This window comes from Sinohyriopsis cumingii, chromosome 5, assembly GCF_028554795.1.
Source record: "Sinohyriopsis cumingii isolate HCF-2022 chromosome 5, ASM2855479v2, whole genome shotgun sequence".
In the NCBI taxonomy this organism is placed as follows: domain Eukaryota; kingdom Metazoa; phylum Mollusca; class Bivalvia; order Unionida; family Unionidae; genus Sinohyriopsis; species Sinohyriopsis cumingii.
This window is the reverse complement of record NC_142965.1, coordinates 111,578,190-111,592,432: the sequence shown is the minus strand read 5'-3', so window position 1 is coordinate 111,592,432 and position 14,243 is coordinate 111,578,190. Positions and strand designations below refer to the sequence as shown.

Sequence of the window (14,243 nt, the reverse complement as noted above, 5' to 3'; positions counted from 1 at the left end):
TCATTAGTCTTCCTTAAATCAGACTTGCTGGAAGATGCATATATGCCAACCCCTGGCGAGAAAAAAGTGTATTTCAAGTGGACAAAAAGTGTATTCCAAGTGGACAAAAAGAGAAATCCACAAACAACATGATACAAATTCAATGAGCATGTGTACAAAATAAGTTTTTTTAACCCCTATTGTCTTTTAACATCAATTAATGCTTTAAGTTTTCATATGTAGCACTTCTTGATTTAAAAAGCAACAGACTCTCATGTTGCATTTCAACACTTTGTACCAGCTGAGACTATGAATGTTTTGCACACCAGTAGAGCGCTAAGTACTAGATTACTGAGTCTGGATATGAATTCAGTTTTACTTTTGTTAACAATACCGAACAATCTCTTACGGCCAGCATTTGAATGGTAAAGAACCAATATTCCTTTCATAACCTGACAAAGAAGAGGAAATTTATATCTTCCAGTTATTGGATTGTTTAGCTGGGAAATAAGATGAAAAAAATTAACTCTGCATGAAGTACATTGGCATCTCCTAATTGATTGGCAGCCTGTCGTGCAGCAAGGTGCATCAAATGACAGAGACAACCTCATATGTACACTGATGAGACATTTTTCAAAATACTGAATGCAAATTCTTTATGAATTCCAGTTATTACTGATGCATTATCAGCTGAAAACCCCATACAGCTCTGTCAATTTATATCATGTCTATTTAAAACATTATTACGCAAATTCAAAATGTTTTCCACAGTGGAATTTACTGTTAATTCTGGTAATGAAATAAAAGCACTCTGACTTTGCCCTTTCTATTGTCAAAGTCTCTTACACAGACTGAGTACAACTTTTTGTCATCATAATTACTACTCAAGTCTGTTGCAATACTAAACAACCCAATTTTCATGGCTTCTGCAATTTTAAGTTAAGGATCTTCAGCTAAACACTGAACAATATTAGATGATTTTGTTCTTGCACATTAATGTATTCTGCAATTTTGGAATCAGGAAACATCTGTTTGATCAAAGGACCAACATAGTCTTCTACCACTAGGGGTAGTCTGTGTTCTATTAAGAACTCAGTAAGTAACACCTCTGCATTTATAACATTTGTGTCCACAATCGAGTTCTGCTGTAAAAAAGAAGTTACCTTAGTAACGGAGTTAGTATAATTCAAGATTTCTTTAGTTTTCAAGTGTTGCTCCACATCAAATTTACCACCATGAACAGGCCCAGCCCTAGGATGTGCCCTCCAATGCAACAAGCAATGAGCACAGGGTCCCAAGCAAAAAAAAACTGCACTGCCTGAAAGTGCGGGGCCCAAGGCGGTTGCCTCATTTGCCTTGCCCTAGGGCTCGGCCTGACCATGAATAATATCAAAATCCTTTCCACACAGCCTGCAATGGGCGTGAATCTACCCTAGAATGGGGAATGCTGTGTTATGTAATTCATGTGTTCATCTCTGAATCGGTTTTTCGTCTTTATTTAATCCATCTGTGAAATTATTTGAAGAACATTTTTGCTCTAGCACATGCATCGATTTGAATAAATATGACTGACTTTTAGTGCCAAATATCATACAGACTGGTTCTGTACCAAATATGAATTAGAACAAAGAATCTGCAATTAAAGATTAAAATTTAGAAAACCAGTCTGTTCTCTCCCAACTAAACCATCCAGCTGCTATAAATAGAATCCAAGGACAAACGTTTGAAAGTAGAAACGAGCACTTTTCTTGGAAATATGACAGCTGCTTCAAATAGAACATAATACTGTTAGGAAAGTGCATGCAAGTACAAGCATACACTTATATCGTAGTTATATAGATGGCGTCTTTTCTAGAACATGGTCTGTGTGATTAATGGGATGTTAATAAAAACAAAAAAATTTATTTATTTGGGAAGGGGGATATTTCTAGAACATGGTCTGTGTGATTAATGGGATGTTAATAAAAACAAACAAAAAAATTGATTTATTTGGGAAGGGGGATATTCCGAAATTACGTAATCCATATACGTTTATGCATAAGATGTAATTTAGTGAAAACAAACGTAACGATTACACCAATTGCATATTGGTTGGCATGTATGAAGATGTGCTGCCTTTGTCTCATGATGGAATCTAAGCCGAATGGATGTTTTTTTATTTCAGATGACAAAATGGAGCAAGGAAATTATAATGGCCACTAATCATCTCACTTGCCCTCCCCCATCAAACCTCTAGGCAAGTCATAGCTCTGCTAAAATTTAATAGCAAGCAATTTTAATCCTGTATGGTTTATTAGCTAATTTTTATGGTAACAATTTTGGACCAGCTTAAGGAGACTCAGCAGCTGTATGCTGCAAGCTCAAAACTCACCAAACATGGGCAGCTGTGTCATACATCTTAGTCTGTTCTGGTGTCAGCTCAGATTCAACAGTTAGGAACTGAAATATGACAAATTAATAAATACATATTTTATTTAAAAAAATAGAAATAAATAATGAACTGTTCCACAGAACCCAGTGTCTCATATGGAACTGTACATAAATATTTCAACTGATGTATCTAATTGCAAATCTTTAGTACTGTTGATGCTGCTGCTACCATCACTATTGGAAAAGTGACACCATGCTAACACTGGGGAGATAAAAACAAGATACATCGTAACTGTTGATAGACTGCTGCATACATGCCAACAACAAGCATGGTATTGGCATAATTTTTGCTAATATAAGTGACAAAAAAGCATAATTGGAGCATAAAAAGTGCAATCTATTCTGTGTGTATTACATGCCATAATTAAAATATGAAAAATGTACATTTTTTTTTCTAATAACCTGGACCTGCAGCAGGTCAAAATATTTGGCAAAATGGGTTAACTCCATGAGGATTAGAACCAGAATATAAACACAAAACATACTGACAAATTATTTATATTCATCACTCACTTTAACTAATGTACATGTCTAACTTTTGCCAACCAATTGTGAAGTCCACAAATTCTGCAGTGAGCTCAATTGGTGGGCTGTATTACATCACTCTCATTTTCTTCTTTTCAAATTTGCAAAGCAGTGTTGATTTGTCCTCCTTCTGATCGGACACATTTTGAAGTTTAAAGAGACCCACCTACTCAAATAACTTTTATCCACAAGTCAAACCATAAAAGCCTGTATCAGTAAACATTTGGTGTCATTTTCTTTAAAAGAATATACTAGACCACAATCTGACTTAATCAATATAACGAATCTGTGAGTCAAAGTTTAAAATCAAAGTAACAGTGTATGTTTTTTGGAAATGGGTCATACACAGTTGCTGTAATAGAAAATTAGGAAAGCAAATGAACTCCAATGCTATTCTTACTTGACAGACTTTCTTTTCAGAATATTCTAAAAGAGATGATAACAAAAATGACAAACACAACTTGTAACTGCTTGATTCTTATTTTTTAAAGTATCGAAAAACTATAATCCAAGTACAGGCAAGTGTAAGATGTTATTAGGCTCAAAAAAAAAACGTAATGCTTACACCAAAAGCTTAGTGGTTAGCACACATGCTGCTGTTGCTAACTAAAAAATTCTGACAATATACTCAAATAGTCTAATGAATTCTGACAATATACTCAAATAGTCTAATGAATTTTAACAAAATACTCAAACAGCCTAATGAATTCTGACAATATACTCTGCCTAATGAATTATGTCAATATACTCAAACAGCCTAATGAATTCCAACAATATACTCAAAAACCTAATGAATTCTGACAGTACACTAAAACAGCCTGATGAATACTGGCAATATACTAAAACAGCCTGATGAATTATTATAACATAGTCAATCAAATGGCCTAATGAAATATGACAATGTACTAAAATAGCCTAATGAAATATGACAATGTACTGAAATAGCTTAATGAAATATGACAATGTACTGAAATAGCCTAATGAAATATGACAATATACTGAAATAGCTTAATGAAATATGACAATGTACTGAAACAGCTTAATGAAGATAATAAATGGTACCAAAATTACCTGAATTCTTGATATTTTCCAACTATCAAAAATAACCTCTTGAAAATTGATACATGTATTTATATTGATACATGTATTTGTATTGATAAAAGTATTTGTATTGATGCATGTATTTGTAAACTCAGGTCATTAATATTATTATTCCTTTATCTATTATCATGGAATGTGCACTGTATCTAAGCAAACTTATTTAGAACATAATTCTATTAGCACATTACCTCTGCCTGTTTGTAGCTTAGTCCACGAGATATATACATCCCTGACATCTTCATCTCCATTGCCAACATTTCAGCCATGCCTGTTGGTCAATTGTAATAGAAGAGCAATGAATTAAAAGCAGCACTTCACACTTCAATCATGAATTAGTCAGATCAGTACAGTTGATAACCATGTCCTGTGCAAGGGTTTCACAGAATGCAGTCTAACCTGCAATCTAAGCAATGATGTATCCCCCAAAATTTAGTCTCATCTGCAATCAAAACAATGATGTATCCCCATAATGTAGCAACCCCAGTCATTTTTTTGATACTGAAATAACTTTAAACACTTGCTTTCTTCATATAGATCTGTTTAACAGCATTCCAAAAACAGTTTATTGTTTTAAAATATCTCTATTAGAAAAAAAGTTATGTACCTTTTAAGTTCCAAAATATTTACAAATTTCTAGAATTTGTGCCTTATGTAAATGTATTCAGATTATGTGGCAGTCGCGGAACCGAAGTAAAATTTGATTTCTATAAAAATGTTATAACTTTCTTATTTGTTGAGATATTATTATGAAATTTGATATTCTGATTGCATTTTTCCAGCTGAATGCAGTACTCGCATTAAATATGTTGTCTGACTTCAATATTTTCATTTACAACACAAAATCATATAAAAATTTCACAACTTTTATGACAGTTAACTTAATACAAATATATCACATTAGCAAGAGTTTATATGTAAGTAAAACAACTTCGAAACCAACAAAATTGCAATGTTTATTCATAATTGTGATTGAAACAATGTTGCAAGACCTAATTTAAAACATACTGTGATGTTAAACAATATCACTAATTCCTTGTATAGAAGAAGAAAAAAAATGAAGAATTGACAATAAAATGTACTGTAAACACATATAAAACCATTATCTATGCACAATACATACATTTTATATTCCAGACCAAGCCATGCTTTTATTAAAAGTATGCACATTTTAAGTTTTCATACTGGTTTGCAATTTCATTGAACTCTTTGATGAACCATTGTCGACCTGAATTTAGGCAATTGGGAATGAACTTGTTTATCAGAATAAACTGCTTGTCAACAATTTGTGTGTCTACCCTACAAGACCACTGAAAGTACCCTTCCTTTCTGCATGGTGACATGAACTTCACACATGCTGTTTCATCATCCTTTACTTTTTCAACAATACCAGGATACCAGGAGTCCTGATAAGCAATTGCCACATACTCATTTTCTCTTAACACGTGGTTTAATCCTTTAAACATTATGTCATGAGAATCGTCTGAAACTTTGCACCGATTCTTTTTTCCCCTTTCAGTAGCAGATCTTTTCCTTTTTTGGCCTTTCTTTGTGACCATTTCTTTGTGAATTTCAGACACAACATTTTTTCATTTGATATGTGGTCTTGTCGCATTTCCCGACCACCTTTTCTTGCCGAAAGCAGAATGTTGTGACGATTATCAGGCTTCATTTCACTTAGCCACTTCATCATGGGAATTCTGTTCCGTTTCAACAACTGTACAGATGTATGGTGGTGCATTGATGCACTAGGTCGCCTCCCCTGACTGCTGTCCAGACCACCAAAGTGATGCTCACATCCAAAATTGGTAAGATGAGCAAAATTTGTTCTCTGTTCTTCCATTTCACTGATCATTTCAGCATCGACATGGAACTTTCCACCATCAAGAAAGTCTATCAGCTGTTTGTCGATTACTGCAACCATAGCCGAGGCAACAACTAGTTACAATGGTCTTCAACAACAGATCTGGTCTCTTTTTTTATTGAAAACAGACAGTCAGCTAATCTTTGATGATGATTGACCTTTCCAATATCTAAGGGGTCGTTTGGTGACCAATGTTCATTTTGGTTCAGAAGATGAGTGGGTGTTTCCATACACTGTTGTAAAAATTGTTTCATTTCCAGAATATGTTGTGAAAGGTCTAGATAAATTACTTTGCCTGTGGTGATGAGATTCCAGTATGACCCTGTCAACTTCATGAAAAATAGACCAAAGCACTGTAAAAATGTACAGATTTTAACTTCAGATTGGGACTGTCCAATGTTTCAATAACTTTTATAAAGTCCCGCCTATGGATAAATACTTCAGCTGAAGAAACTTCATCCCACCTGTCCCATATTCCATTGTGGTCACCAGCTGGTCCATACAGTAGAAATACTACAGTAAACCTGTTGTCTCTGTAATTTCCTATTACTGACCTAATACCATTTGCCATGCAGTGTGCATCCCACCTGTCCCATATTCCATTGTGGTCACCAGCTGGTCCAAACACTTCTGATTTTGTACAAACAACCCATCAATGACAGTTTCTTTTTTACTCCAATACTGGAACACTGGTAGAGCATCACGTCCAACCGGTCCAACTGAATCGACCAGTTCAGTTTCTAATTTTTTAATGCCGGGTTTGGTGTAGCTATGGAAGCCAAGAAGCACATCAACCATACAGTAGAAATGATGAACAATACCCTTGTCCCCTTCAAAGTCTTTCAGAACATCATCACGCCATTCTTCTAACAACTTATTGGCCAATTTTTCATTGCTTGCTCTATTGCTCATTGTGTAAGATAATTTCTCTAAAGACCAGGCCACAAATGTTGCTTCATCTTCTGTTTCTTCCTTGACCAAGTTTGCATGAAGTTTACCAAGCTCTTTCTGGTGGTTCTTCGTAACATTATTTATGGAAATTGCATTCTCTTAATAAACTCAATCAAATCCTAAACTGATCACATCACCACTGTCAAGTGTTATAGAAGTGTCTACAATTTTCTGCTTTTTCCGTGTTGTGCCATCCCTACCTAAGCCCCAGTTTTCAGCTTTATTGAGTTTTTCTGAAATAAATGTTTTTGCTATGTAATGTCCTTCATCGACTATTGCTTGAGTGGTTGTTGGGTTTGGCAAATCTGATCTGTCTAAACTTTTTCCTAAGATATGTCTTAATACAGACTGAATTACTGGAGACACTTTCTCAAAGTAACTTCTAACCCAACCAGTTCAATCACACAAAGACGAACCTTGTGGCTATAGCTTCCATCTTCATTTTTGGTCTTTATACTTTCATTTATAATTTCATCAACATCTTCTTCAAGTTCTGCTACTTTGTTCTCCTTGTCTAGTATTTGAGATCTAATCATTTCACAGTTGTCACATTTGGCATTACATCTTTCAGCATCATCAGATACTAAAGAGTCTCTCTGTTTCAATTTCAAGCGGAGACTTTTAATTTCAGTTCTTAAATAACTATTGCTTTTCTGACGGGACAAGGTCTTTGATTTCTCACTATTTCTTTTCTCAGAAATAACTCTTACTTGCTCTGTCAATACAGTAATTTTGTCTGCTGATGTTTGGTTCTCATTAGTCACAGTTTCAAGATTTAGTTCACTTTCTTTCAATTTTTCAGTCATCATCTTTATTTGGTTCTCTTGCATGCTGAATAATCGTTTCAAGCCACGCAATGCATGCAAGTGTTTCTTTGAGGTCTCATCTCTTTTATTTACATTCCGCACAGAATAGTGACCAATCCTGTTTTTAATGTTTTCTAACTTCTCAGTATTTTCGGCAATTTTCTTCTGAAGTTTTGAGCACTGTTTCAACTGTTTCTTATCTGAATACTTAAGTAAGTTAGTTTCTTTTTTCAGAGTTTCATCATCATTATCATTGTCATCACTGTCAACAAGATTACCACTTGCCTGAACATCAGTGGGCTTTTTCTTAGTGCAAAATTTATTTTCGCTTAAATTGTCATTTTCTATCTGCTGAATAGTTTCCTTTGTAACTGCTTCATCACAAAACACTGTTTGTTCAGTTTTTTTCATGGTCAAATATGGGCTGAATGTGGCACTCATTAGCTCCTTTACATTTTTAAACCCAGAAACTTTCTTTTTGGCAACAAGTTTTTTTTTTCTGTTCGCATACTCTACTAACTTTTGTTTTAAGAGATTTCACATTCACACATTTAAAGTTGGAGTTCAACTTTGAAATAATATTGAACAAGGCATATAAGTTTTTGCCACGGTGTTCAATGTATGAATTTATTTCAAGTACAAGTCCATTTGTTAGTTCCTGAATAGGATTCAAGTTAGTTTCATCTTCTAAGTCCTGTGATGTTATATTTAGCTCCTTGCAGAATGGACCAAGGAATGCAGCCATCTTTCACTTAGAATGTTTCAATATCATATACCTGCAAAATAAATTATCACTTTCAGACTTTGTATTTTTTTTTCTATTCTGAAAACACTGTTGATCCTATCAAACGTTATCAATGCATTTTGAATTTAAGATCCCATATGAAGTGCATGTAATTAATTTGCTACGCTTGTCAAAGTAAAAAAAAAAAAAAAAATCATACAGAAACTTTGCATTTGTCTGATAGTGATGCAATTTTATTCTCATAATTTTATCAGTGTCCCATTACAAAATTTAAACAAATGCATAATGAATATCAGGCTGAACATATTTTAAAACCGATTAAAGTTTGTCAGTTGAGATATTTACAGCATCGAACTTCAGCCTATTTATAGCAGACAAAAATCTACGCTTTACGTGTTCACTTTGCAACTGCATACTGTCTAAACCGTACAACAAGCATTAATACAATAAAAACTATAAAAATATCATCTTACCATGTTCTTCTGGCACACCAATTTGTATGTAACTAATAATAAGGTTAGTTTTGGAACATCGGTTGTGGAAAAGTTGACACCGTCATCAGCTGTTAGAAAATTCAAATATGGCGGATAATGTCGACACAGGGAGATTCAAATATTTTACAAATTCGATGCTCGTTGCGGGTGGTTTAAAAACGTTTCCGATATATAAATTTGGTATCAAAATAAAGCTTGGAATATGCCGATTTTGATGATATATGTTGCATTTATTTAAACTGTCAAACTTATGGTCAAATCTGATTTAAGTTTGAGGGATTATTTCTTTGTGTAGGAATATCATAGGAACGTGCTACAACCACTGACCGAATTGTTTACATCTCCTCTGATTGGATTGAAAATTTCATGAATATTCATGAACTTTTAATAACCCGCATTTTGTTATAAAGAAGAGTAAGGTCACGTGATTGCAGCATGATCAACGCTTTTTCCAATGACACGTGAAATCGTTAATTTTCGATGATTATGGAGTAATAATTCCATTAATAAAGCATCAAATATAAAAAGAAAACATGCCCATTATAGATAATTTTATTAGCTTTTACAATATATAAAATGTGTTGCAATCAAATGACATGTATTGATGCTGCAATGAAAGTTCTACGCTTGGTCAACAGTTTCATCAGATTTCCAGGTAAACTGGCGTCTTGACTGTGTTAGACTGGGGTTGCTATATAATGCAGTCTTGTCTGCAATCTACGCAATGATATAACCCCCAGAATGCAATGTAACCTGCAATCTAAACAATGATGTATACCCCAGAATGTAGTCTCATCTACAATCTAAACAATGATGTATCCCCCAGAGTGTAGTCTCATCTGCAATCATAGCAATAATGTATCCCCCAGAATGTAGTCTCACTGCAATCTAAGCAATGATGTGTCCCACTACATCTAATTTTCAAAAACTTTAATACCAAAACTTGTACACACAGTCTCAAAATTTATGGCATCAGTGCTGTCATTGCAACCAAAAAAGTTATAATGTATATACTTGCTCCTAAGTTGGGTCCAAATGCAAACTGCACAGATCCAGATCTGCCATAACATACTGTTCTGGCAGAACTAGGTCTGTGCAATTTGTTAATAGTAATCAGCAGAACAAACAACATAAACCCTAGCTTGCAAGTGTGTTATGTTATGGCAGATCAGGATCTGTACTGTTTGATGTTTGACTTTACTTATAAGCGAGTATATACAGTAACAGGATATGAGATGAGACAGACTTAAGACAATCATTCAAAGTTTCAATACAATCAACTTTTCAATAAGGAGGACTGATGGTTTATGCAACTATACATAATTTACTTATTATGAGGCAAAACAGTACGACATTAATCAATAGTTATTTCTATTTATGCCATAATGTTCATCTTTATTAACACCATGACATCATCAAGTCTTGAAACTTGTATGTCATGTAATGGCATAACATCTTGTAATGATACATAGCAATGAAAAGTTCTTAGGATGAGTTGGCATAAAAAACACATCAAGTAGGTTATTTAGTACCAGATTAATGTGCCTTGCCAAATGATCTTCATCACAGTACATGACCCAGTCTGGGCAGTTGGTACATTCTGCACCTCCACTCCTTTGGTCATGTCAGACAATGAGCCACAGTGGCTCCCTCTATATCATAAACAGAATCACAAACATGTTAATTATGCATGAACACTGCTCAAAGAAATTTGTTTTGGACACAGGCCCAGGGCTGGTGACATAAAAAATAACAAGCCCTGACTCAGACTCCACAAGCCCAGACTCCCAATTTCCATGTGCCCAAAATTGCCCCCTTTTTCATTATTTCTTTCAATCATTGCAACTGCTTCACTTCAAATGTGAAAATAAATAAAAACAAAATCTTATTAAACTGACTTGTGTGTTTAATCTGAAAAAATGGCACGCAAAGGAATGCTTTTCTCAAAGTCTTAAGGTCAGTCATAGTCTAACTGCACTAACAATGTCCCTCGCACACAAATGTGTTTATCTTCGTTAGCATTGGAAGTATGTCTTCATTATATACAATTTCTGTTTACAATTTCAATATTGTTTAACCATTATTTCATCACACTAGTGCAAGCCTGAGCAAGGGACATTTGAATTATTATTGATTAAACTTTAACTTGAAACATTTTGAACAACACAACAATAATTAAATAAGGCCATGGAAAAAAAATCAGAATACTAATGCAAGCATTTTTGCCAAAATAATTATCAGTTGGTCTTTTCTTTTTATCAACTCTCCAAAGGTCAGATGGTTTTTATAATCAAAGACTTAAAAGCTATTAGATCCCTTTATTACATATAATACCTGAGAAAACAAATCCTTCATTTGGCCTAAACACCCCAGATTAGAACAATAAAGTAATCAATTAATAGCTTGTCCAGTATACTAGCAAGCTGTAATAGCTTTTTTGTGGTCACGCATCATTGCACAAGTTGCACCAGTTACAACAATTGCTGGAACAGTTCCGGTCCCCACTAGACTGGTTCTGGCACAAAAATATCCAAACCGGTATTTTAGAATCAAATATTAAAGCCATATGAACACTAGTTAGAATAACCCAAGCAATCAGCTCCATTCATAGATCACATGCTTCACTTTGTACACAAAGTTTACAACTTTTGATACAAGTATGATACATAGACAATTTTCATAAGGGTAAGGGGCATACATGGGGATAAATATTAATAGTTTACTATTTTTCCAACATCTAGAAGATACATTTTCGCATTTTTTCAGCGTGATCAATGTTTTCTCATGCAGATTAGATATTTTTAGATTTTTTCATCCAGCTCAAAGGGAACCTCACTTACAATACAGAAGGGGGCCCAATCTGAAATTGCAGGGGCAGCAGACATCAGCATATTGGATTTTATGAGCAGTGATGAAATTTATGGGACTCATTTGAAAATCCCAATATAGCAGTCCCTGCCAGCAGCTCACATCATATAATAATATTCACACAGGGTGACAAGTACACTGCAGACAACTCACAACATATATACAATGTTATTTACAGGGAGTGACAGTTACACTTTTGACTACTAGCCAGCAAGGATGACATGGGGAAAATGGTCTCTTCAATCCCCCACACCACTTTTTTGATGTAAAAATTGGACTATTTATATGAAATTTCACTTGCACAAAAATGAAGTTTTGCTGTGAGCAAACTAGGTTGGGAAATTTTTGTTCATGATCAACTCAACAAAATCCCCATATGAATAGTATTCTTGTTATTCAGTCTAAACAATTTTGCCTATCGAATAAACCACATAATCCTAACGCTATTCAATTCTCATCCATTCATAAAACCAGTCCCACTGACATCTTTTTGCTAAAGCAAAAGACAGATCAGCAAGGTTCAAATTACACAAAAATTTTGTAACTGGGTATGATCAAGGTAACCAAGATCCTTTTTATCATCTTGTGTGAATGATACATAAACATCTTGAGAATCCTGATGAAAAGAAAGGACAGTTAGGAGTAATAATTTACTAAAATACTGTATTAATTGAGATCATAACAAACCTACTGATGAAAAAACTACCGATAACAAAAGTGGCTAAGTGAAATAAACTGAATGGAAATGTAAATTTAAAGCTACTTGTAGAGATTTTTAAGGAGACTTTTAAGTAAAAGAAGACACAATCAAGCTTTGGAGCTGTAAAAATCATTTCTAAATGTAATAAAAATATTTTTTCTCACCGAGACCCTTTCGGTGCATTGAGTCAAGAAACTGTTCAAAGGACTTGAATGGTGCTCCAACTCCCCACAGACCCAATCGCTCCATAAAAGCCTGCAGACAAAGAAAGCAATAAAGGACAATCACCTAGGAACTGTAGATACTGAATGTATCTATGCATCAAAAGGTTTTACTGCATATATATATATATATATATATATATATATATATACATATACATATATATATATATATATATATATATATATATATATATATATATACATATACATATATATATATATATATATGACAACTCAAAATAAATTAAGTAAAAAGGACTTTATGTTAACTTTGTGATTGGTTAGGTAAACATTTTGATACATACCCAACCATAATCATTTAATCCTTATATCTCCAATCTTAAACCATTTTTATCATCAAATCTGCAGCAGATTCCACCAACAAAACATTGTGTTTTCTCCTCAGTGTCTTAGGGCTGTTCCAGTAAAACATACAGGGGACCCAGGGAAGGCACTTTTCATATGAAGTACTCACCCATCGATGCAATTTAGAATTTTCTTATAATTTTAATATCAACTCTGTGAAATCAAAGTACCCTGGCATATATTTTGTTTAAAACTTCCTTCCCAGGGTACCTTGAATATTTAAATGGAACAGCCCTTAACATGACACCAGAATACCAAGCCCCATCTTTGCAGGTCAAGGGTGGAGTCTGACACAGTTAAGGTTGAGTGCTGAAGTAGGTCATATAAGTGACATGAGGCCATTTTGTCACTAGGCACAATTTTGTATTTTTATTTTTACCAGTTCATTAAGCTTGCAGACTGGTAATATCTTGTTTCAGCATTCATTTTTCTTGCTTTCAATACATTTCAATCCTTAAAAACAAACACCGTGTCCATTCTTAGTGAGGGCCGTTCTATTTAAACATACATGGTACCCTGGGAAGGCCAATTTTTAAAGGTATATTCCAGGGTACTTTGATTTCACACAGTCCATATTAAAATGATCAGAAAATTCTAAATTGCTTCCATGGGTGAACACCCCTGCATTAAAAGTGCCTTCTCTGGGTCACAGCTATGTTTTATTGGAACAGCCCTGAGATCCCCTGCTCATATGTTATATGGTAATGACCTTCAATAACTGCTTGTAAAACACTATCAAAGCAAAAATGCAGTAATTTTTAAATGCAGAGTAGCTTGTAAAGCCTGCCATATGCTTTGCTTAGCTGAAGAGGAGACTGCTGGAGGACAGGAAAGACTGTACAATTACAATGTTTGAACTTCTAATGAGCATTTCTATCATGTCATGGGGATAGGGATGTTGTTGATGTTATATTTATGATCTATGGAGATGGCATACATAAAGCTTAGGTGAAATGGAAACCGATTGGGAACCAAAAGCAGTCTCCAAAATTTACAAGGTGTAAACAATCCCAAGTTTTGTGATTTTATATATATATCTAATCACACTACAAAAACTCAGTCAATTCAAAACAACTGGAATTATTAAATGGTTATGTGAGCATGGCTGGATATTTATTGACATTTAAGTTTAACGAAATCACTTACAAAGTAAATAAATGAAATACATATGGAATTCTAAATGTAACTTTCAG

At 34.2% G+C, this 14,243-nt stretch overlaps 1 protein-coding gene across 1 annotated transcript in view; it reads right to left on the bottom strand.

Annotated features, from left to right (window-relative positions):
* LOC149800001 (protein strawberry notch homolog 1-like) overlaps nt 1–14,243 on the bottom strand; it is a 146,082-nt gene that overhangs the window by 105,192 nt on the left and 26,647 nt on the right. Inside the window, exons 12-14 of the mRNA XM_089959534.1 lie at nt 12,625–12,715; nt 4,224–4,303; nt 2,351–2,418 (exon numbers count right to left, since the gene is read on the bottom strand). Of these exons, the coding sequence (XP_089815660.1) occupies nt 2,351–2,418; nt 4,224–4,303; nt 12,625–12,715 (239 nt within the window). The remainder of the gene's footprint in view (nt 1–2,350; nt 2,419–4,223; nt 4,304–12,624; nt 12,716–14,243) is intronic.